The 26,878-nt window shown below is 36.3% G+C and overlaps 1 protein-coding gene across 3 annotated transcripts in view; it reads right to left on the minus strand.

Annotated features, from left to right (window-relative positions):
• Nucleotides 1-26,878, minus strand: part of RYR2 (ryanodine receptor 2) — a 719,519-nt gene that overhangs the window by 119,631 nt on the left and 573,010 nt on the right. For all 3 annotated transcript variants that reach the window (XM_079900749.1, XM_079900747.1, XM_079900748.1), the window contains exons 64-71: nt 18,844-18,904; nt 17,360-17,598; nt 15,779-15,860; nt 11,595-11,725; nt 8,435-8,755; nt 6,605-6,845; nt 6,117-6,204; nt 4,870-4,962 (exon numbers count right to left, since the gene is read on the minus strand). In XM_079900749.1, the coding sequence (XP_079756875.1) occupies nt 4,870-4,962; nt 6,117-6,204; nt 6,605-6,845; nt 8,435-8,755; nt 11,595-11,725; nt 15,779-15,860; nt 17,360-17,598; nt 18,844-18,904 (1,256 nt within the window). The remainder of the gene's footprint in view (nt 1-4,869; nt 4,963-6,116; nt 6,205-6,604; nt 6,846-8,434; nt 8,756-11,594; nt 11,726-15,778; nt 15,861-17,359; nt 17,599-18,843; nt 18,905-26,878) is intronic.

The following is a 26,878-nucleotide window of genomic DNA, read 5'->3' on the forward strand; positions in this document are numbered from 1 at the left end:
GGTAAGTTTAGTAGAAAAAGCACAGTGAATAATTATTTGTACTATTAAATTGATTAACCCATAAAAATAATGAATCAGTGGTTTTACATGAGCTCTCTGCTAAAAGGAAACCTAACCACACTGATAAAAATAATTACCCAAATGAGGAACCACCATCCTAAAAATTAAGGAAATTGATATAAGTTATGCAAACATATTTCTACCCAATACTGGTAATTTAGTGTTTACAAAACAATATTACTCAATACATTAAAGTCTAAATTTTACTGGTGCTGAAGTTTTCTTTGATTTTAACTTGTAAAGGTCTTTTGGCTTTACTGTTGTAAAAGTAGAAGGAGCTTATACCTGGCTTGATATTTATAAATATTTAAGCAACCTTATAATAAAAATAATTTAAATCAACACTGAAGGCAACTCTACACTGCTCAGTTTTGAGAAGTACTAGATAAATTAATTCCTACTTATGCTCCAAATATCATCTTGCTTTCTATACCATAGGAAATCTGTAAACTGAAAAGAACAGTCAATAAATCTTTGAACTTTTATGAGTGATAAAGTTCACTGTTGGTAGGACGAAATTAAATATACGAGCAGTCAAATATCCTCATGTACGTCTCTAAGGGCTGTTTTTTCCTTGTTCAGTGTCAATTTCCTCCCCAGACTATGGAGCTCCATTAGGGAAGTGGCCAAACCTATTTTGTTCCTTTCTTATATGCAGAACCAAGCACTGTGCCTTACTCATAGGAGCTGTTCAATAATTTGAACAGAACTACTGAAACTACTGAATTTGCACAGTTCATTTTCAATCCTAACATTTGAATCAGATATGAAGACACAATAACATGGTCAATATGTAGGCACTGAGGGAAGAAATGTTCACATATGGAGATCTGGGAAAGTCATTCTGGCTTACACATGATTTAACTTAAACTTTACGCTAATTAGAACAGCCTGTTTTGTGACCCATCAAACATGCATTGTGCATCTGCTTTAACCACTGAAGAAACAAATGCATTTAAAAAATTAAAATAGAGTGTGGCTCAGACATCCAAAATGGAGCTCAGTGGCCACTGTGAATGTGGTCTGAGACACGATCCTGCATCACAGAGAACTTGAATTTTCTGAACTGTACCAGTCTCAAGGACACCACCAGCCATTCTCAAAACATCTGCTAGCAGTTGCCAGCTGCAGCATTGTAGTCTCAAGACCTCCTTGGTAACTATGCAACTCTTTCGGACCCCGACCAATCCTTACTTAACAAGCATACTTACTTCTTGCCAGGTCCAGTCATAATTTTTGACAAATAACTTATGTAATTTTGCGGTGTTTGCCTTTGTAAGTCTCCCCCATTTTTTAGTACGGTGGAACATAATTCAACTGCTTCTTGAATCTGTGTCTCCCGGGTTATAGCCCTCAGTTTGGCTCAAATAAAACTCTTTTCTATTCCTATTACAGATTGTTTATTATTTCTGTCAACAGCATATTTAAGGAGGAGAGTCGGATAAATGACCTCTCTCTTAAATCAATCTGTATGTGTGTGTGTGTCTGTCTGTCTCTCTCTCTCACATACACACAGACACATGCACGCACCACAAATATATCTCCAACAATTTCACCTAAAATAACCTAAAATTTAATAGAGGACCAAGAAAAAGGGAAGAATTTTCTAATATTCCTACAAGAAAATGGCCTACAACCCCCCCCCAAATAGACAGAAAATCATAAATGATTTATGAAAATTTAGACATATGAAGGATAAAAGAGCCTATTCATCAAAAAGACAAGAGATTACAAGTTTTGGTGAGAATGTGGAGGAAAGGGAACCCTTGTGCACTGCTGGTGGGAATGCAAACTGGTTCGGCCACTGTGGAACTGCATGGAAGTACCTCAAAAAATAAGAAAAATAGAACTCCCAGAGTATTATGGCCAATTATACATGCACTGGCCTCTCTCTGGGCTACATATATTTTGCTTTAAGTCAAAATGAGCTTCCCTATCCCAGATTTCCTATTCCAACTTGGTCTGCTGGCCAACTAATATACTCTTCTAATTTGAGAAATGGCACTCCATACAGATAGTGATGATTATCCCTGCTCAAGCGACTGGCTGAAGACTGATGTGTGACAATGTGTCCTTTGGCTGGTGTTTGCATTTGGTCTCAATCTCTGGCCAAAAGGAGTTCGTTTTTCCTGCAGGGCTCTGGGAGGGTGGCTCTATCGGCTGCTGTAACACCTTAGACAGACGGTTTAAGGTCTTGTCGCAGAAATCCCTGAAGCTTTCTGCATCTCTCTGCTCTCAGCATTTCAGGAGGGAACACCTCTCTGTTCATTTCAGTTTCAGATGTAAGACCTCTGGCCACACTACTGGTATCCATTCTTGACACCAGACCCAAATGATACAGCTTTTTGGGAGAGAACTTCCTCAGCCCCTGACTACCTTCCACTTCTGAATCCTTCTTGCCATCCGTGGTCAGAGCTGAGAACCTCAATGATACTGATAACAACTGCAGTTATGACACTGCTATGACCAACCAGTGACTCTCAAATCTGTCCAAATGTTGACACATGCATATCATGATTACTTTAGTAAAACAATATAGGTAACATGTGAGTATATTTGACTCCATTGTTTGAACTAGAAACATTTTTTCTAGGAAAAAAGTTTATTGTACTTACACAATATAAAATGTCAAGCACATAGGCAGGCAAAAAAATTTTTTTAAAGCAAAGCATAGTCGCTGATTTCTAAATTTTTCATCAATATTACTGTTATTTGCGAGCTATCTCGTCTCAGAGTGTTAGCAGTCATAGGTAAAAAGACTAAAAGGGTTAACAAAATTTGGGGGGGGGACGACATTCAGTTTGAGATGCTCCTATCCATTACTTTTGATTTTTTTCCTGAAAATAGGAGTAAATGTCAATGGTTGTAGATGCCTCAGTTTAGGTTACAGGATGTACAATGCTTTGAGTGTATGCTTGGAGAATCATTGGACTAGCATGATGGAAAAGAGGGAAGAGGATGTCTGTAGAGAGGTATGCAGACCTCTGCTCTGAAGACCTTTAATTTATCTTGAGTTTGATAATACACTGGAGTCATTGTCATCCTCCAAAAGAAAACACTGACCTCTTATGTCCTCTCTCTATGCCTTTGTTAACACTGGCCTACGTTGACAATATACTGACAAAGCAGGGTAATTCACTAACAGTTTTCAGTTCAGAACATCCCTGTGACATATATACTCTTAGTATATAGCATCTTCTGAAGGAGCAGTTCCTCACTCTTTAGGCTTACTGTCTGCCCAGAGGAAAGAAAATTTATCATCTTTTATGAGTGTTTCAAGAGCACAGATGCACAGAGTAATAGCCTGTAGCAGTCGGACAACTGTTCTAGTCACGCAAAGCTTCAGCCAGCACATTAGCTTTGAGTTCATGTGTAATAGTATCAAATGCATGGCATCCACATCTCTGAATAAGACTAGAGTACTGAGTGATGCTACTTTTTTTGTCCTGGTGGTTGCCAATGAAACAAGTCAGATGGGCTCTTGGGGTTCATCTCTCTTCCCGTAATTTATTGAGCTGGTCGAGACTGATTTCCGTGGCCACAGTGCCACACTATTTTGCATCTTTGGCCATTTGGGAGCATGTTTTGTGTGTTACCCCATCTAATATATTCATTTTCCTATTTAGTGGTAATTCAAAAGATAAAGGCACATATTTTTCAGTGTTTTGAAAGGTCCTCCAGTCCCCAACATGAGTGATAGAGAAAAGGAAAATTTCCATTTCATATGTGAGAACTTAGAATTCATCCATGTGGTTCTTAAACAATGCAGCTAATTATTTGGCGGTGTATTTATTTGACACACATAAATGTACATACATTTCCTCTGATGAATACATATTATTGACTAATTATATCTATATTATACTGATTGGCAATTTTGTGAGTGTGTGTGTATACTAAGCATATCTTTTTTTTTTTTTTTTTTTTTTTTTTTGCGTTACGCAGGCCTCCCACTGTTGTGGCCTCTCCCGTTGCGGAGCACAGGCTCTGGACGCGCAGGCCCAGTGGCCATGGCTCACGGGCCCAGCCACTCCCCGGCATGTGGGATCCTCCCAGACCGGGGCACGAACCTGTGTCCCCTGCATCGGCAGGCGGACTCTCAACCACTGCGCCACCAGGGAAGCCCTGAGCATGTCTTTTTATTGTGATGCCTTGACATCGTGGGCCCTGCTGATCTCTGAGTGCCCCTCCCAGAGTTAGTCAATTCCTAGAGGTAGAAAATTACTTGCCTGCAAGCACGCCTTTCATATACAAACCAATCAATTCAGAGTCCTTGTCCTCCAATCACCTCCTTTACCTGAATCTCAATCCACCTGCCCTCATCACCCAGGGCCAGGTACCAGACAACTAGGGACAGTCCTTACACCCCAGAGCCCACTGAAATGACTCAAACTAGCCAGTGCTAAACCTGCTTACCCTACCTCGTCTGCTCCTTTCCACAGAAACCATAATAAAGGCTCTTGCCCACTTCTTCCCCTTGCTCCCTCCGCCTCGTGGCTGACCCTGGTGCTTCCCCATGTGTCCTCACTCTACGCTGTGCCTTCTGTTTCCAGGGAACTGTGAGTAAAATCTTCTTCCTCCATGACAGTCATTTCCATGTCTACATGTCTTGCCACACCTGATTACAATAAGTCCCAGGTACCCTTAAAACTATGTGTGTATGTGTGTTTAATCAGTAAACATATTATCAAATCCATCAAATTCCAGTTACAAACCTTCAAAAGATCTAAAAAATATCAACCAATTCAACTAATGAACATAAGTTATATTCACACATTTTCTAGAAGGTAAAACAGATTATAGTAATACCTTGGACATCTTTGACTTGGTGTCCGTAATAAGGAAAGACATATTGTTGATTTCATTTTGTACCACGAAGTTCTGCTCTTCTCTTTTGAAATTCTGAGAAGTCCCAAAGGAAGTTTCAATTAAAACCACAGATAAGTAGTTCATGTAATAGAGGTTACAAAGGAACCCAAACTTTCTACAAAGGTAAGTAGTAATTTGATATATAAGACTTATAAAGAAAGGAAACAAATAGTTGAATATCAAATGAGGGTGCTTGGCTGGGGGCAACAATTCTGGGAACTAGATAGAAATATGTCTGTTTCAAAGATGGGAATACTAAGGTTCAGAAAATTTAGGTAACCAAGTCGCACACCTACCAAGGGGTAGAATGAATACTCAAACACCAGCTACCTGGTGGAAAGCATATACTGCCTTTTGGGATAAACACAGATTTCCTAAGGGCATGCACAACTATAACGCAACTTTCCATTCTGTCAGATATTTTATCTACTTTTTCATATACCCTAAAATTATTTTATTCATTTTTAATTTAGGAACATAAAAACACGGGCAAAGTCAAGTGTTCAAGCAGTGGTAGTAGTGAAAGCAAATACAGAATAAAAGCAGAAAGAATCACAGAGCTTTAAAAGAGAGGTTAACAATCTAATTATACGTGTTTCTTTTTTAAAGGAGCATAACCCAAGCAAAATAATTCTGTAGTAAGCATCTAACTATGTTAATAATTGATGAGTAATAAAAGATTTTGTATGAAGGACAGTGAATAGACTAAGCCTCAATTTTCATTCAGCTCATATTAACATTCTAATTGTACTATTAATAATATTATAACTATTCACATAGTTTTACCTTTAAAAATTTGGGTTAGAACGTACATAACATATATTAACAGATTGGTGTTTAAAATATATCCATGAGATTCAAAAGCACGTATTCAGATTCTTTTTCTTATTCTTGAAACTCACACTAGGCATTCATCTAAAAACCTACTGATTACGATAAATACTCAGCACAATTAAAAATCTCTGTGATTGTTTGAAGATAAATGACAAAACTCAAAAGAAGGCTTATATTGCATCAAACTCCCCAGGGAAACCTAGTCTCTCTCCTGACCAGCTAAGTGATACTAAGGAGATGACCTTGAGAAACACTCTGATAGGTATTTACTAAGGGAATCGGAAAATTCATTAAATTTTGCAAGTCCTGGACATATTCCAGAGAGTAAGCACTGTCAGTATTTTCCTACTTACGTGGGATTTTGACCAGTAGATAAACACCTCTGCAACCATGCGGAAAAGGTCTTCTGCTTCTGGGTTAGGCTCTTTTAGCCACTTTGCCCTAGATCACATAATAAATAAAGTGGTGTCTCAGTTACTCCCTAAAGTTAATTAAAAAAAAAAAATCACACTCCTAAAGTTAAATGTGAAACCAAGTAAACTGAGGGTGAGCATGCTTGTCCACAGAGCTCATAAATGACTTCAGTGTACAGCTGTAACATTTTAAATAATTTAAACATGTAACTGTCCAAGTGCTAGTTTTTACACCCACAAGGCAGACTGTTCCACAATGGGATTTCCAATTGTAATTTTAAGATGTTTGGTGAAATTCACATCTGATACTGTCATCATTGTGAACAAACTCATTGCTAAGTAGTGAATGAAGCAATTCCACTGGGACGTATGAACACAGTAAGGTTATGACTGAATTAGAGAAATTAAATCACTTTTGAACATTCTACCTGTTATAGTCCACAAATCTAATCAAGAGCGGGTAGAAGGCATAGAGATCTCTGGCCAGCGTGGTGAACTCGTCTAGAATGAGAAGTTCAGCCTCGGACATATCCCCCCTGACCTCGGATTTCAGATGGTCTTCCTCTGATACCACCATAGCTGCCTTTTTCTTGAGTTTCTCCATTAATGGCAAGAAATGAGTTTTCAAGAGCTGAGGTTTCACTTTATTTATAATAGGCTGGGAAAATACTGTTTGAAGACAGACATTAATATTCCGCTCTGCATAAACATTCATTAAAATGAGGATTAGATGGTCATCACAACTGTACAGCACGATTAAGCCTCCCTCTCCTCCAGCACATGCCTTCCTTTAGAATTCAGCCCATGCCTCAGTCCTTTTTCTAGTCCCAAACCTAATTACATAGCTGCTGTTCAAAAATGATTACTGAATTGAAACTGATGTGCTTCCTTGTTTTCAAAAAAGAAGGAAAGAAAGAAATTGGCAGCTAATTTAGAAGTTTAAAAAAGACATTCATTCACTTTGGAAATCAATTATTTTCACACAAAGAAGAAAAGTCCCCAAATGGAAAAGTTCCCCCAGCCCATTTTTTAGAAGAGATACACACCACTGAATACTTCTATGAGACCACTACCTACTTAACTACTACGCCATCTCATTATAACTGTCCCCATCCTTGTCCCAGTGGAAGAGTTAGATTACATATAATACTGCTCTTTTATTTAATAATAGTTGTAGTTGTTAGCAACAGGTCTAAACTTGATTAGGCCATTTTTTTTCAATTTAATTTTTACTTTATATCGGATTTACAATGCTGTGTTCGTTTCAGGTAGATGGCAAAGTGATTCAGTTATACATAAACATATATCCATTCTTTCTCAGGTTCTTTTCCCATATAGGTTATTACAAAATATTGAGCAGAGTTTCCTGTGCTATAGAGTACATCCTTGTTCATTACCTATTTTATATATAGTAGTGTGTATATATTAGTCCCTCCCCCTCACCTGTCCCCTTTGGTAACCGTAAGTTTGTTTTTTAGGCCATTTTAAAAGGAATTTTTTTTCTCCCTAAGAGTAACATACATACACTGGGGAAGTGTATAAAAGAGAAATGTTAAAAATCAACCATAATTACCCTACCCAAATTAGTAAGACATTGGTGTATTTTTTTGGGAAATTTTCCCAATAAGTAATATCATACGTAAACTTCTGAATTCAAATTTTTAAAGTTCTTCTTTTAACCCTCCATGATATTCTGAATATTTTCCACATCATAAAATACTGTTGAAATCTTAATGTTTGAAAAAAAGCGTAATATTCTGGTAATATGGATGTGCACAACCTATTTAACCATACTCTTGTGGCTGGGCATTCAAATTGCTTCCAACTACTCAATATAAATAGTGCAATGACAGAGCAGCTTAAATGTAAATATTTGTATCTTTTGATGATCCTCCCCCATTCCCGTTAAGAGAGATGACTAAACCTGGGTGGCTTCAAACTCCAGTTTTATTTTTGTCTCTGTCTGCAGAATCATTAATTTTTACTGCTGTGTTCACTGATTAATCTTAGCGAGATTAGTCAAATCTAGAAAATGTTTACTCACTTAAAAGTAGTAACTATATGGAAAGTTACCCAATGTCTGATTAAATCTACTTTTTTTTTTTTTTTTAGAACAGCATGACAGAAGTAATCCAGAATAGTTTTTGAGCACAGAGCAAATATTCACAAAGATTGAGATAGAAAAATTTTAGTCTTCTGTATTTCAAATCTTTTTGGAAATAAACAAATGGAAGTGGCACATTCCTTCCCAGTCTTACCTGCTAACCTTTTCATCCAGGCTCCCTCATCAATTCCCAAGTTATTATATATGATTTTCAGGATATTTCCCAGCAGCGTGTTCATGTGCTCTGAGTTCAGAGCCGTGCAGCACATCTCAGCCCTTCCTGGATTATTCTCAGGTCCGTGCTCCCACCAATGAGACATGTAGCTACACAGCATGGGCAGGATAACTTCCATCACATGTGGCATTTGTGTGTAGCGAATACCGGACTCAGCTAAGTCCACAATTTCTTCCATGAGTTTCTCCAAAGATGGTATATTTGGACAAACATCTTCGACATTAGTTGGCAAATTAAGAGCTAGAGAAGCACACGTACAAATGACATGGATTCAGTGAAAGACGTGACCCGAAACAGACACAAGCAACCATTTCACACTGGGCTTCAAAACTCGGCCAGACCTGGCATGCCTTCAGCTGGATTCCTCTCCTTTTTTTTTTTTTTTAAACTGAAATGTAGTTGATTTACAATGTTGTGCGACTCTCTGCTGTACAGCAAAGTGACTCAGTTGTACACATATAGACATTCATTTTTTATATTCTTTTCCACTATGGTTTATCACAGGATATTGAATAAAGTTCCCTGTGCCTCTCCCTTTTCCCGTGGCAGGTATTTCAAACTTTCTTTTTCCCCGAGTCCCTACCCAACCACCTGAAGATCACCAGATGACCGATCCTTCTACTTCAGAACAAGTAGGAATATCAGATGTCTCTTCTTCCAGCTGCCTGCTCTCATCATTTCTGTGTCTGGTCTCACATTCACGTCTGTTCCCCTTTTCAGCAGGAGTTCTGAGGTCCCCATTCATGGTTCACCTGTGTTCTGATGCTGTCTACCCTCCAGCAGCCACCTTGCTCAGGACTGTATTTCCAGCTCCTTCTTCTCTACTGCCTCTTCCGCACGCAGCAAACCTATCTACACACGTGCTCAGCTCTCTCCTAGACTGTTTACACCTTTCCAGGTGCTCTCCTAGCCACAGAATTGAAGGCTTCTGCTTTTCACCACTGAACGAATTTATTCTTTTACAATCCTTATCTTACTAAGTGTTTCAAGGGCATTTCACATCACTGACCAAAGTTCCTTTTCCTAAAATCCCCCTTTTCCTTAACTTCAATGCATTCAGTGTTTCTTGACTCTCTTCTGAATTTTGTCAGTCTCCTTTTGCTAACTCTTTTCTCCTTGCTGAAGTTTTAAATATGGGTTTTCTTTAGGGATTTGAACTCACTTCTCTTTTTCAGATTATATGTTTGCCTAGGCAATTCTTGCCATTCCTACGGGCTTCTGCTGTAAGAGAATAACTCTCATAGCCATATTTCCTAAAGTTTTTTTGTGTGTCTCATAAGGAATGTGTCAAAAGCAACTAAAATATAACGGGTCTAAATTTAAACTTGACCTTTCCTCTCCAATCTACGCCTTGAGCCTGCACTACTATCTGGTGAGAACAACATTATCCAATGAGTCACCCAGGCTAGAAACCTGGGAGAAATTCTAGGCTGTGATGCTCCTTCATCTCCTACAGGAGATGATTCTACCTCTAGGATTTCTCATAACCTCTTCACTATAGACTCCATCCAAGGTGTCTTGCCCAATTAGATTTCTTCTGCATTACCACAATCATTTTCTAATTGGTGATGCACACTCATTCGTCTTCCTTATTTCTGCCATGATGGAGTTCTAAAATGCAAAGCTACTCATGTTACTCCCCTTTTTAAAGCCAATAAAAGGATCCTTTTTGCCCTGGTACAGTCCCCACTCCTTACCTGACACAGGAAGCCTACCTCGCCTCTTTTTGGCTTTCCATTCTTGCCTCATCTTTTCTCTTTCTTCCCTGAAAACTACTGCCACCTCAAAGTACTTGAAGTTTCCCCTAACGTACCAGACTTTCAGTGTTCCTAATTTCAAGGCTCATCTGTACAAACTCTGCTAAGTCTTCCCAGGTGCTCTCAGCTCAAACTGCTTTTTTGTGTCCCCAGTGTTCTTTATTCTGAATTCTATCACGTATATTCACCAGTCTCTCTACCTCTACTGCAACTAAAAACTCCCTGAAGAAAAAAATCAAATCTTATTTATCTTTGTATACACCATCTTCTCCATCTACCAATAATCATTTGTTGAATGACTTGACTAAAAAAATGAATGAAGGAGAATCATTAAATGCAATTCCTTTCCTTTGTTATGCAAACGGCGTATTATAGAAAATAAGTGGGGAGATTATCTGCTCTGTGTATTTCCTTATCTGTAACAAAATAACAATCTGCTTCATTCTTGATTCATTACAAAAATATTAATGAATCAAAAACCTTTAATAAGACAACTTTATAAGACATGCTTATACACATAATTAACCATCCAAACTCAACTGTGTTTTATTGTTTACAAATATATTGTGCAATTTATGTAGAAAATACTGCTAAGTTATATTCAACATATTTTTCTTTAACTTCCTCTGTGATATGAAATTCGAATCATAAATTAGGCAAATTAAATAACGATTATTCAAGTTTTTAAAAGGTTCTTTACTTGAAAAATTCACTATAAAATCAGTGTAACCAGTAGCTCCCATATAGACATGAATTACACAGAGAAATGATCTCATCAACAGAGAGGTATGCATTTGTGAACAGCTAATAATTCTTGTTCAAGTTGGGGGAACTCTTGAGGGCTTTTGGAAAATGATTAAAATAAAATATACTTTATCGGACTTAGAGGACCAAACTATCAGAAAAACATCACATGAAATAAAACTGTTCCAATAAGATAGACGTACCCGGTGAACCAAGAGAAATGAAAGGTACAAATCTATAACTGTAACAAATAAGAATACCATACACTTACTGACTACCTATAAGAGGTAACTGAATGACCTATTTTTCCATATCTGCTGCTTATTCTGTTTTATTATTAAGAGGGTTAATTTGTCTGTGGCTCATTGACTTAGAAGAAATTAAACTAATTTTCTTTCAGAAACACTACAGAAATAGTATACAGCATTCCAAAAAATTCCAAATAATAACACCTAAGAACAAATGACATGGAGATAATAGATTAAAATAGCCCATTAAAAAATCATGGTCAGAAAACACAACAAACGTCATTAAGCTTTAGCTTCAGATATCAAGTAGTGCACATGCTTCTGTGTTACCTGCTCTCTCTCGAGAAGACTTAGTATTGTAGATGGAGTAAATGTTGTGTTTGTCGAGATGAGTTTCCAAAAATGCTACAGGAAAGGCACCAGCAAAGGCAGCCAGACACTCTCCTAATGCAGAACGTTGCCTGTAAGTGGAAAACGCTTATATTTTTTAAGTCTTCTAAGTGAAAAACTGAAGGAGTTATATTAAAATTGGAAAGGTAAACCTAAAAGGACAATCATAGTGCTACTGCTACTGATAAAAACTAACCCTCAAATCCAATTTCTATACTGCAAAACATCATGTGCTTTCAATAGCAAACTCCCTGCCATTAAAAAAAAAACACATCTAAATCATCTGTCAGCTAAAAAGAAGTTAAAAACAGTACAGACAAAAATAACAACAACAAGAAAAAAAAACCCAAGCCCTGTAAATTCCCTCATAAGTTTGGACATTTTCCTTTTTTTCTTTCTTTCTTTTAACATGATGACCTAAGGAACAATTCTTGCCACGTGAATAAATGGATTTTGATAAAAATTTTAAAAATCAAGTACTAATACAAGACACAAATAAAACTTTCTGAAAATTTACCATGTATAAGTAATTTCAGGGTAGCTATGAAATATAAGGACATATTAGATGCTAAAAACTATTGATAACACTTAAAATTAATTTATCATTTTCAAGGGAAGGAAGGGAATCAGACTGTGATCAATTTAGTCAAGGCTTCCCTTGCCACTGATATAAATTCTCTCTCCCTCAGTTACCTACTGAATCCAAGGCTTTACTGACATGTTAAGTGTTTATTAAATATAGAATAATGTGAGAGTTATTTCAGCAAATTATGAACTCCTTAAATGACTTTGAATATGTATTTTATTTAAAAGTCAATAAAATGGATCAAATTAAGAAAAGGTTACATAATTCTCTTAGACAGTTTTAAATTTCTCACTAAAAAAAAATACTTAAAATTAACAGTCTGATTATCTAATATTTTAATTAAAAATGACTAGATATATATTCAGCTAGGAGAAAATATCCCTTCATAGAATGACACTGAATAAGATAAAGTTCAATTGAAACATTTCATTACTAAAGATAATTTAGGACATCAAGAAATTACAAAGAGCATGGGCTTTGATTCAGACAGATCCAAGTCCTGATCTTACTCCTAACACTGTGTCACTCACCATAGGAAAATTACTTACCCTTTTCAAGTGTTTCTTTCCTTACCTAAAAACAGGGATACAGAATTGCAAAATTTCTGGCACACAATATGGGTTCAATAGATGTTTTAAAAGAATGAGAAATACTTTATTTAAGAATTTAATAGCCTAAAATGTTTCATATATGACCCCAAAGTAGATCATCTATTTCCAGACATCTGACTGGGCTAGTCCTTTTATTTCATTAATAATTCATCTGAATTATTTAATAATTCACTTTAAGATATAAATTCAATTAGTAACTCTCAGATCAACTCTGATCATTTCTGTTGCTATTCTGGAAATAGCAATTTTTCTTTTAGGTGAGTTGTATTAAAATAACTACTTTTCTTTTTAGTATAGTGTCATTTTTTTCAAAATACCTTTTACTCACCTTCAAATTTTTATTTTTATATTCTCCCAAATTCACTTTGTAATTGCAAAGTTAACTGAAAAAATATATATCTTTTTAAAGAATCTAACAGAAAGATCCCAAATTCTATCAAGAAAAATACCCAGGCAAGAGTAATAACAACAATAACAGTAACTGCTGAGGTATGAGAGAATTTGGACTACCAGATATTAAAATGTATTAGAAAATAGTAACAATTCAGCCTAGATGGTATTGCTCTAATCATTTAAAAATCAAATAATTTAGAACAGAATAGAAATTCTAGAAATATAACCTAGCAAATATACTTAGTATATGATGAAGAGTTTGTTTTAAATCAGTAAATAAGAGAAATATTTAATAAATCATTATATTAGAGACGTGGTGGATAATTTAAAAAATTGAATTCTACATAACACCAAAGAGAAACAGGAAACAGGCTCATTTCCGGTAAATCCCTTCATACTCCAGAGACAATCATTTCAGACATTCTATGCCTCCCTCAAGCTTCTCACACTTGTTTCTTCAACTGTCATCTGGCTGAAGACTCAACTCAGACTTCACTGAGACAATGAAGGCTATTACACACAGACCATTTACACCTGACTTATCTTCTACTGTCTCCTGTTGCGTAGAGAAAGTTCTGAGTCTAAAAAGCCCTGTTCTCCGAGATGCGTTCCTGATCACCCTGTGTCATTCTCTGTACCGTGTGCCAACTCACACACAATAACTTGCCCCTGTTACGTTCATCAGTTTCCTTGTTTTGTTTCTCTCCCTTGATATAAGCTCTCTGAGAGCAGGGATCTATTTGTTCACTGTTGTGTCCCAGAACCTGACATTTGATCAGTATTTACTGAATGAACAAAAGGATTAAAAAGTAAATCTAAACAACTGAAAGCATGAAAAACCTAGGAGAATAAATATTTGAATTTCTAGCTATTAAGGGTATAGTATAAACTTCTTAAAATCATGAAACTAAGGAGATGAAACATGTACGGTATAATTGCTAGATCTGATTATATAAAAATCCAAAATTCTCATGTCATAAAAAACTATCTGCACATAATGATTTGTATATAAGCACTATAAAGGTAAAAAAATGCTAAAAGTCATAAAAGCAGGAGAAATAACAGGCAAGAAGTTAATAGTTAACAAATACAATGGTTATTACTGATCAGTAAGAGAATACATTAATAGAAAAACGGACAAAAAATAAGAAAAGGCAATTTATTAAAAAAGTACAAATGGTAAGGTAAACACACACACACAAATAGCTAGTAACTGGTAATGAGGAAAATGCATTTGAAAATAAAAATAGGATCCCATTTTCAACTAATAAATTTATAAATAGTAAAAAAGGGTAATAATCGGAAATGAGAAATGTGAGGAAATGAGAATTCTCTTGTAAAACTTTAAAGTATGAATTGAATCAATTTTTTTTTAAAGATAGTAAAGATGTGTATCACAAACCCTTACTACATGCATACTCTTTAACCTAGATCTCCAAATTCTGATAAAGGAAATAAAATAAATATACACAGAAAACTATGAACATAGATCTAGCATCATTTATGTACGTGAAAAAGAGAAAAGAGCCTACATGTCAAAAATAAAGGAACATTTCAATAAATTATAATACTTCCTTAGGATAAAATATTTTATAGCCATAAAAATCATATGAAACTATTGATAGTTTAACTTAAAATGCAGGTGAAACTTTAAAAATATTCAGAGTAAACTCAATTATCTTTTTCCATTGATCTACTTTCCTTTCTCTTTGTAATTGTCACCTTATTTTAATTATTGTTGCTTTTTAAGTTTTAATGTTTGGTAGGCCATGTGAATGCCGTTATTACTCTAATTTTCTCTCTCAAAATTTTATTGGCTAGTCTCATGCATTGATTCTTTCAAATAAACTTTAAAATTTTTCAAGTTCAACAAAACACAAATTTCTACTTGAAATTCTTTATAATTAAGATTAATTTGGGGAGAATTTACATCTATTCAATATTCTTCTCTCAGAATATCCTTTGACTTATTTATTTCATTTATTGGTCTTCTATTAGAATGTCTTTTTATTTCTTCTAACGTTTAAAAAAGCCCTCTTTCTCTTCTCTCTTCCACAGAAATCTTACAGAAGTTGCCCATGTGATCTCTCTTGTTCAGTTCAGTGGGGACACCTTATCTTACTTGACCTGTCCAGAACATCTGACTCTGCTAATCTTCTCCTCTTGAACTTGAGAACATGAAAAAATTAACTGCCTATATTCATTCTTATTTTGTATTTCCAATATAGAATTAGAAACTGTACTAGCAGATTCCTTCGTAAGACTCATTAACGCTCTAAGTTTAAACTTTATATTAAATATAGGCTTTACCACTATGGCTTTACATTTTTTGTTCATAATTCGCAATTGTCTTTTATTATATCAATTCAAATTTAGCTTAAAGATTGTCTAATTACTCCCAAGGAATTCAATATGTCAATCTGATTGTTTAGTTTATAACTAAGGAAAAAAGTTATAAAGTGAAGACCCTTGTAATAAATAATCATAACACTTGAAAAAACCATTAATACAAAGTTAAACTTTTAAAATCTTACCTTTCCACATAAATACTCTTGCTGGTCCCCAATGCATACAAGCTAGTCAGAATTCTATAACATGATACCTGTACATCTTCCACTAAGGAAAAAGAGAATCTCACTTTAAAAAAAAACACTTGTTATCAATACATTGTCCTGAGAAAGTTTAGGCTAACAATAAAATTCCATATTAAAGGCATACTAACACTTTAATATTTGAAAAAAAGCAATACAAGAACACACACACATAAAATGAAATTTAAGACCTTTTTCTCAAACAAAATTCTTTTCTGGAAGGAGCTGAAAGCTTTCTAAAGAATTATGCTCTGATTATACAGACAGAATATTATCAGGAACAATTGCTTTAGGTATAATAAAGGATTTCTTCAAGAATAAAACTAAGCACAAGGATATCTGGGAGGACAGGTCCATTTTGACTCCTTTTCCAGAGGGATATAAAGACTGTACCTTTTATTTTAACTCTCAAATGAACAAGAATAAGAATGCTAGAGAACGGGGTGTATCATTTATTTCTGAAATGACCTGAAATTCAAGGCATAAGTAAGTCGCTCTTGGAGCTTTTAAAGCTAGAAAATCAAGTAAAACCTCTCAGATGATCTCTGATCCAATAAACATGTTCAACAGGCAAAGAAAACTAAGAATCCTGGATTTCTAATGCCAACTCTGCTACCATTTCCCGGAGGACACACCATGACATGAATGGAGAAACCCTCCTCATCCCCCATATTTGTTTCTGTGTCCACATGGGGCTGTAAGTAATGCTCCCATTGGTTCAAGCAGTGTCAATGTCAATGTTTTGAAACTAGTGGTTATGTCATTCACTGATGAGCAAAGGTGGTTTTTACACAGAGCTGTACTTCGCCGGGGAGACCTACAACACTGAGAGTCTGAGTGGGTGGGTCTGCAAGCAAGACCCACTCGACTGGTAGACAAGGGCTCATATCATCTTTCATGTTCATACAGGCAGGAGAGCAGGAACTTAGGTCACGTAGTTCCTTTTTCATGCAACCTTGGGCATTCTGTGGATATTTTTAATAACCACAGAATTCCAGCCAGGAATGGCTGATGAAATCCCCTATGAAAAGAGAATGAAACCTATAAACAAAAGATATTTGAACCACCCTAGTAGGTCAGTTATTTAGACACAGAATTTGTCTCAGCAGTCTTCAAATTTATTGGTAGGATAGCTTGCAGAAACAGTCTGCATCGACTCAGAAATAATCTGAAAACATTTAATGCTGCATGTCCTTCGGTGAAACTACATTAGAAAATTTCCATGGAAAGAGACACCACAGAAAGTGTAAAATTTGGAACTTGGATGTCAACAATGTGGGCGTGACTGTCCATAACCAGTACCTTACTGGTCCCTTCTGCGAATCCATGTGATTCAGAGATCTATCTCTATTAAGAACGGTTTTGGTTTTGTAATTCAAACGTCAACCTAAAGTGTTCTTAAAAAAACAACAAAACAAAAACATTTTAACGTATAAGCAGTGTTTGAATAACCTCGATGATGTGGCTGTTAATTTCTGATTGTACTATGTAGATAATGAAACTCTAAGTAATAGATTTACATACATATTAGATCTTCTCCGAACTGATGCTGGCCAATATGCTCAAATAATGATGACAGCATTGGCAACAGTGCCACCGTGGTATAATTGATAATCTGAGTAACACCTTTGGGTTGGTTTCGGGTGTGGGTGAACTGGCCCTGCTTAAGATTTTCCATCGTCTTCTCCAGATCCTCTGCGGCATTGTCCAGGAAAGCTCTGAGTGCACTTTTAACACTTTCCAGGCCAGTCTTCATCACAGTCCTAGGGAGTAAAGAAGAGACAGCTTATAGCTTGTGAGAGGAACACGTGAAATACAAATAAAACATGCTTCTACATCGTGTTTATTTTTGTCCATGACGACATTCACTCAGTCAACTCAATTTTTTAAAACCACTTTGAAATAATTCTTTCCTATATACTTGAAGTTACAGCAAGAGCACTCCGTAAATGCATAACGTTTCCTAAATGCCTTTGTAGTCAACTTAATCAGGACCTCGGAGCAAACGGCAGTTCTAATGCTTTACGTTTTCCACCTGTGGTCTCAAATATTGAGAATATTTAGTTGATAACTAAGAAACCCAGCTCCTGAGTCAGTTTAGTTCATCCCAAATCCAACAAAACTAGAATGTTTTCTGAGGCTATGGGTGTGAAAGAAACAGTTAATGCCAGCTAAACCACGTTACAGAATGATATGGATTTTTTTTTTTTTTACCTTAAGGGTAATAATCAATCTTTTCTAAATAAGCTCTGAAGGCTGAACTTTGTAGAGAAGTGACATTCTAAAGCCGCCATTTCTTGTAGAAAATGAAGGTGAATGGTAGCATCTCCTTTCTTCATTTATTATACAAAACACCTCAAATAAATTTTTAAACACAAAAATGGATAATTCAAGAGTATCACCGCATATTCTCTGTAGAAGACTTTTAGGAACTTTTATTTAGATGTATCCTGGATAATAAGTAAATTAATTGTACGGCTTAAAGGCTGAATCAATCATGCTAACCAAACTGGTTTTGTATTTGGATTTCTGGTCATTTTAATAGTAGTGCAGAGTAGAAACTGCATAGACTTGGAAACTGGTATATTTCCACACTTACTATGCAATCTTAAGCTTCACTTTACTCATCTATAAAATGAGAATAAAACCTTCATATTTCCTATAAAGGTAAATGTTATTAGAAATATGGAGAACAACTATCCTGCCTTGAGGCTAATAAAACCTCTAGAGTTGTAGCTCATCATTTTTACCTCACATAATACAGTCCCAATTCAACCCTCAATTACATACCTAGCTGCTACAGAAATTACTTAAAAATTAAATAACAATATATATATGATCGTAAAAATAATAAAAGGCCGTTGTATTACTAATTTACAAAAGATATTCTTTTCACCTACATTAAAGTCTTCATTGCAATTCCAAAGAATAAAGACACTAGGTTCTTCTTCTTATTCCTGTATATCATTATTACACTCATTGATTTAAATCAAAATGTATCTATTTACCTTGCATCCAAAGTCTGACCCAAAATATGAAGACAGTTGACTATTGATGTTGCATCATTTCCTAAAGAGGAAACAAAAAGCTGCATAAATTGCCCAGAGAATTTCTCAATGCTCTTCTTTTCTGTTAATGTCCGTGTTCCAAAAATTAGTCAAGGGCACAGTTCAGTAAGGATAACTCAATTCAAAAGAGTTTTTGATAATCAAGTTTAAAATCATGCAGTTTTTCTGCTTAAAAGTGGTTATGTGAATGTAAGTAGAAAAGCAATAAAGCACGTCTCATCAAACAGCTGACATACTCAAGAAGCATTCAAAGCACTGCCTCAGGCTAAAGAATTTTAACTAGATTCTTCAAATATATCCTCCTCCCCATACTAGCTCACCTTATTTTTAAATCATATTGTATGCCAACTTTTTAAGTCAGCTGATATCCTTTGTGAAATGAGGTGGGCTAAAAGTCTAATAAATTTAATTCCCTTTTAATTACCCCAAGTATATCTGCTTTCTTATTGCATTCAACTGCATTGAGATGAATTAATTTGCCTGAATTCAACTGCATTGACATGAACTAATCTGCCTGAATATTGTTCGTTTTCGGTGAAAAAGTGGTACCAAACTATCATGCAAAAAAGCATCAGAGGCTGAATAAGTTAAACATTACTCATGAGATATTTGAAACGGGGGTGACCCTTCTTGAAAATAAGATGAAACTCAGCCATTCTGATTGGCATATTTCATCACAAAGTACAGAAATATGAATCACATAATGAGTACACGTATTTTACTTCGTGATAAGGATACAAAAAAGAAAATATGAATCCAAAGTAACAAATTGATTTGACCGCTCACAATACAGTCTGACACTCATCACTTCCTCATTCCATACTTTCCTATTTGTAATATATACAGTCATTCCCTGGTCCTTAGGTTAAAAACTCCTAATTGAATGTGAGTTTTTAAAACATTTGAGCATGTTATATTCTTTATACACAAAAGGACCCTAAAAGGAACAAATGAAGTATACATGGAAATAACTGTCTCAGAATGTGGGCATACCAGGTTAGTGATATGATGCAAATAAGAAAAAAATAATAAGGTATTCATTGCTGAGACGCTTCAGAAAATGTTCCATTCATCTCGTGCTTTGAATCTCAGAACTTCCAGGTGATAATGAAGACAAAATCAGCAGAAGGGCAGAATTTGTCATGCTCCTGTCTACTGACTGGTGGCAGTGCTAGGGCTTCTACAATACTACAGCCCTTAGAAGTATTACTCATTTAATTATTCATTCACTCAATAAATACATGTTAAATACCAGGTACTCTTAAACTTCCAATAATAAGCAAAATAGAGTTCTCATGGTACTTGCATTTTAATGGTGGACACAGACAATGAACTATTAAGCAAAAAATAAATCAGTATGTAACATAATGTCAGGCCGCAGTAAAAATATATAAAGCAGGGAATAGGGATTAGAGCAACAGGATAGAATTAATAGGGTGAGTAGTCACCAGAGCCTCCCCAAGAAGGTGGCACCTGAGCAGAGATTTGAACGAAGCGAAGGAACAAACCATGCATATAACTGGGAGAAGGGCCCAGGCGGTGGAAACAGCATGTTTCCGGGGCAGAAAATGAACCTGGTGGTCCAGGCAAGGAAGTCAAGATGACTGATGTGGGTAAATTCAGGGGAAAGAAGGAGAATGTAAGGTGGAGAGGAGGGAAACAGGTTCTAGAGCCTTGCAACAAGAGCAAGCACTTTGGATTGTGCTTCAGTGGTTAAGAATCCACCTGCCAAGGCAGGGGACGTGGGTTCGAGCCCTGGTCCGGAAGGATCTCACTTGCCATGGAGCAACTAAGCCTGTGAGCCACAACTACTGAGCCAGCGCTCTAGAGCCCACATGCCACAACTACCAAGCCCACGTGCCACAACTACTGAAGCCCGGGCAGCTAGAGACCGTGCTCCCCAACAAGAAGCCACTGCAATGAGAAGCCCGTGTACTGCAACGAAGAGTGGCCCCCGCTCGCCGCAACTAGAGAAAGCCCACGTGCAGCAAAGAAGACCCAACGTGGCCCAAAATAAATTAAATAAATAATTTATAAAAAAATAATAATGTATGTTAAGGTTTTGCTTATGGGTTGCATGTTGGTGACGGGGAAAGGAGACAAGGATGACTCCATGATCATTTGGGTGAGCAACTGTGTGAGCAGTTGGGTGAATAGTGGTAGGATTCAATCACGTGGGGAGAGCCCAAGGCAGGAGCAAAATGTGGGGGGAGGGGAGAGGGGAGGGTTGGGCGTTCTGCTTCCGACAGGTCAAGTGTGATGGGCCAATTCATCTCCGGTAGAGATGTAGGCAACTGATACAAAAACCTGGAGTGCAGAGATGAGATGAGTTAGAGCTGTAAACTTGGGCCTCATAAGCATATGGAGAATTTTTTAAATCATGCGCCTGAGTGAAATTAGCCAGCATGAACATAAATACAGAAGCATAAAGGTCCCAGAGCCTCCAATGTTTGGAGGTAAAAAAAAGATAAGAAGGGTGCAGCACAGAAAATGACAGAGGGAAGGCCCAGGAGGGAGAGGGGATACAAAGCGATGCCTATGCGTCTCATGCAACCAAATTCAGCACCAAATCAGACAGGCTGGTCCCTCACTCTCTCCCTAAAACTCACAGTCATACTGTCTCTTCATACAGATTATCAGTGTTTGCACTTTGTACTGAGCTTATCCATGCCTTTTTCCAAAAGGAGGTCTGGGGTTCTTTAAACTTCCTTTTGTATAAGCTCATGAGGTGTGATTTTTTTTTTTTTACATCTTTATTGGAGTATAATTGCTTTCCAATGGTGTGTTAGTTTCTGCTTTATAACAAAGTGAATCAGTGAGGTGTGATTTTTGTTTCCTTTGTTCCCTGATGCAGCTCCGCACCTAGAATAGTGCCTGATTTAGAGCAGGAGCTCAATTAAATAATTGTGGAATGACTGGAATGTGAGTAAAAAGGGTAGGAAAGGGCACCAGTGGCCAGACAAGTTCTGTGGGTCAAATGAAAATGTGTGTGGTGAATATGAGATTGCTGTGACTGTCAGTCACAACACTGTAAGCTGTATCAGTTGACACACTTTGGTACACTCCAGAGCAGATATAGCACAACTTTAAATGGAAACATCTCATTGTAAAAACTGGTGGAGAAAGGACCCTAAGGAATGCTGTAACAGTATTAACTGAACCTTCAGCATTTGAATGTATGGACCAGCAAAAGTATCAATTTTATGGGCATGTATAAATGCCTAAACTAATGGTTAGTCTTGAAGAGAGAAAGTACGTAGTAAGGCTCTTAAATAAAATAGCAACCTGGATATGGTCCTTCTAAAGGCTCCCAGATCCCCATAATCAGGAATGTCAGTCACGCTATTAGTAAGAACAGGAAGGGCTAGACAAAGCCTAGCAAGATGGTAACATTTTAAGGTGATGACTGTATTTTTTCACGTTCTTAACTATATGTAATTTCTTAACTGCTCTGAGCAGTATAAAAACCAAAAGTTTGATACCTTCAAGTCACGTTTTTTTCAAGGTTCACGCTACTTTCTTTGTCTTCAAATATAACTCTCATCACCTCTAAACACTTAGGGAACCACTTACGGATTGCCTATTTATCTTTAAGATTGTATGTTTGCGTGTGTGTGTGTGTGTGTGTGTGTGTGTGTGTGTGTGTGTGTGTGTGTGTGTGTGTGTGTGTGTGTGTGTGTGTGTGTGTAAGCATAAAAGGTACAAAATTAAAATCACAGCTCATACCTGAATCTAATAACAACATACAGCAAGCACTGGGTTTTTAAAAACATTGTTACCAATTCTCACAAAATAATACAACTCTCTAAATAATAAAAACAACAAAGCTAACGCTGTTAAGAGCCAAAATATCCTTCTTGTATCTTAATCCCAAACCGTTTTGTGGTTTTTAATATAAGATTTCTATAATTCAGGAGTTTTCAATGTCATCCAAAATTTGATATATCACGTACCACTTGTTTTATAATCTGATTTATTGAGAATTCTCAGAATGTTAAGTTTCTCTCTTCTGGGAAAACAGTAACAGTCATTCTAATTTTTATTCTTCTTCTTTACTTTTTCTAGCATGGCTCTTGACACAATATCTCATTATATTTTCTTCTTTGAAGAAATGATTAATCTTGGAAAAATCCTTATTAATAACATGAAATAAAATTATGCTAGAAGATGCAAATTTCTCTCAAAATTATGAAGAGACAGAAATTGAAGCCTGTCAAAGATTTTATTACTTCTGAAGTCAGTGATATTGAAAAGAATAAAATTACTGAGTCCCTAACTTGGTGAGAAGTTTCAGTTAAACTTAGAATATATATTACATATTCTATTCATTTGTCTCAAAGTCAGGAAATTCTCTCAGAGTAATACGTTGAAATGAAAGAAGTATCTACCTCTCTAATACAATCTTCTGATATTATTTTCATTATTATTTTCAAATAATATTATACATTATTTTCATTCTGAGTCTGATAAGAATTAGGTTATTTATAGCAACTCTAATCCAGGAAACTCTTGCCTTTATCATACACACTGTCATAAAACTACAGAATCTTTAAGTTAGATAAGACCTTAAGGATCCTCTAGTGATGAATACCATACTCAAAACAGATAACCAACAAGGACGTACTGTATAGCACAGGGAACTCTGCTCAACATTCTGTAATAACCTAAATGAGAAAAAAATTTGAAAAAGAATAGATACATGTATATATATAACTGAATCACTTTGCTGTGCACCTGAAACTAACACAACATTGTTAATCAACTATACTCCAATATAAAATAAAATTTTTTTTAAAGTAGCAGATTGTGCTACTTATTTCTCCCATTTTCCTTGACTATCATCCATTTTATTTAACCTTCAGGCTTACTGACATAAAGTTATATATAATTTTCTAACAGATTGTGCTTTTTAAATTTAAACCATGACATTCTCAAAATAGTGACACGTTCAGTTCTCACATATGCACTATCCTCAGAGATTCTTAGTGCTTTAAATGACTTTCCTTTCATTATACGTGTCCTATTAAACAACACAAGCACAATGTGAACCTTTTTAGGGATAATACAAACACATACAGTCATTCCTCAGTATCCGCAGGGGATTGATTCCAAGACTCTTCCCCCAACACCAAGAATCCAAGGATACTCAAGTCCCTTGTATAAAATGGCATAGTATTTGCATATAACCTACACACATCCTCCTTTATACTTTAAATTATCTCTAGATTACTTAAAATACATAATACAAAATAAATGCTATGCACGTATTTTTGAAGGATGGCGATTTCAAGTGTTGTTTTCTGGAACTTTCTGGAATTTTTAAAAAAATATTTTTGATCCCCGATTGGTTGAATCCATGGATGCAGGGCCTGTGGATAAGGAGGGATGACTGTACTAATTTTCTAATGTCTCCTGATACAAGATAGCCCCTCATTTAAACACATGAAGAGGGTTTGGGGTTGGGGATAACAGAAGAGTCAACATAAACTTATTCCACTAATTTTTTCATCACGGAGAGATACCAATTGATAGAATTCACTATATTACTTTATTTACTATTAAAACTCTTTTAAAATTAACATTAAGATTTAGGTACCAGTTTAATCATTCATACTCGTCTAGAGGAAAAAACGAATACTTTAACAAGGCCTATTGTTTCATTTAAGCACATGATAATACTTGTCCAGTATTCCTGAAGCTAATGTGGGAGCTGTATTAATGATGTTCTAAGGTCACTGAGGTCAACCAGAAGGAATGTTGGAGTTTGAGGCTCATAATGTTGCAAAATGCTTGCTTTATTCCAGGCATTCCTAGGAATCTGTCTGTCATCAAATTTGGAAAGTCTCCAGTAAATCTGGGTGTCTCTAGACAATTAACTGTCTTGCTATGTTAAAAACTTACCAGAAAACAGGAAAGTAGAAAAGGCCTCTACCAAAATGTTCATTGCAGCTCTATTTACAATAACCAGGATATGGAAGCAACCTAAGTGTCTATCAGCAGATGAATAGATGAAGAAGATGTGGCACATACATACAATGGAATATTACGCAGCCATAAAAGGAATGAAACTGAGTTATTTGTAGTGAGGTGGATGGACCTAGAGACTGTCATACAGAGTGAAGTAAGTCAAAAAGAGAAAAACAAATACCGTATGCTCACACACATATATGGAATGTAAAAAAAAAAAAAAGGTCATGAAGAACCTAGGGGCAAGATGGGAATAAAGATGCAGACTTACTAGAGAATGGACTTGAGGATACGGGGAGGGGGAAGGGTAAGCTGGGACAAAGTGAGAGAGTGGCAAGGACATATATACACTACCAAACGTAAAATAGATAGCTAGTGGGAAGCAGCTGCATAGCATAGGGAGATCAGCTCGGTGCTTTGTGACTACCTAGAGGGGTGGGATCGGGAGGGTGGGAGGCAGGGAGATGCAAGAGGGAAGAGATATGGGGACATATGTATATGTATAACTGATTCACTTATAAAGCAGAAACTAACACACCATTGTAAAGCAATTATACTCCAATAAAGATGTTAAAAAAATATAAATTTTTTAAAAATTTAAAAATTGAAAAACAAAAACTCACCAGAAAACAGATAAGTAGAAAAAGCCTCTAAATGATAACTATTTTGTGCCAGCCTTCTCAAATAGTTCCTCGAACTGAAAGTATCATTGCTGGTAGAGTTTAATGATTGTTTGAAAAGTCATTAATCATGTGTTACTTCCTTTTCAATGTAAGTGCCCTAAGTGTTTTCATGGACCACTTAAGGAATTTTTTAAAAATGTGATTCTCATAAACTATGACATAAGTGGATATTATATTTTTCCTAATATTCTCAAGGAAAAAAATGTAAAGTCTGGGTTATTCATGAATGTAAGAAAATTCAAATTGATAGCACTCATCTCATTGTAGTAAGCATCTGCTGACTTATCTATCTTCTCTGTTAGACTGTAGACTTCTTAAAGGTAGGACCTGGTTGGTTGATTAATTCAGTCATCAGATATTTATAAAAGAGCCACTATACACCAGACTTCCTGCTGGGCTCTGAGGATACAAAAATAAGCCCTCGAAGGGCTGAGTTTTGGGCCAGAGATAGAAGTTAATCTTGTAACATCATCAGTGAGATGGAGGAAAAGTAAGCAGAGCTATGAGAAAGTTATAATAGTAGAAGGAGAGAGTATAATCAGGGAGGTTGGGGATGGTTTTCCTGAGAGAATGCTGTTTGGGTTGAAATGTGAAGGATTAGTAGTTAACCCCATTGTGGGTGTGAGGGACTGGAGAGGGGCATGTGGTGTATGGGATCCCATCTCCGTCAGTAATTACAGCATGTGCAAAGGCCCTGGGCAGAAAGGAATACATTTTCATGAAGCAGAGAGAAGGCTGCTTAAGCTGAGGCATCATGAGGAAGTCAGAGCATGCTGGGAAATGAGGATGCAGGGGTACACAGGGGACAGACTATCAAACACTATGTGGCCAGATGAAGAATTCTGATCTTTACTACAGAGAAATGGGAAGCCACTGGCTCCACAGGAGTGTATTCAGTGATGAGACCATTTTGTTGTTCTGTTTTGGTTTTTGGTTGGGGAGGCGGAGAGATATGATTGCTTTGGGGCACAGTTTAGAAGGGCAAGAGGGAATTCTAAGAGAAGGGTGAGTACGTTCATGGAGGCATACAGGTAAGAGACACCTGTAGATTGGCATGGGGTGGTAGCAGCAGAGAGGGAAAGAAATCTGCACTTTTCTATCCTCACAGGCTAAGAGAATGTTCACACACAGCAGACACAAAACTGGTTACTGAAAGAATGCACAAAATGAATGTCATTAAGGCATTCGATTCATTTTCACATGTAAAAAGAAAGCCGTTAAGAAGTCTTGATACACACACACCTGTGCCACCATCACTATCCCTGCTGCAGCTCTGGTTAGCAGATTCTCTTTCCCCTGCAAATGACTGAAAGTCTAAAAATAGG

Source organism: Stenella coeruleoalba (assembly GCF_951394435.1).
Source record: "Stenella coeruleoalba genome assembly, chromosome: 16".
NCBI lineage: Eukaryota > Metazoa > Chordata > Mammalia > Artiodactyla > Delphinidae > Stenella > Stenella coeruleoalba.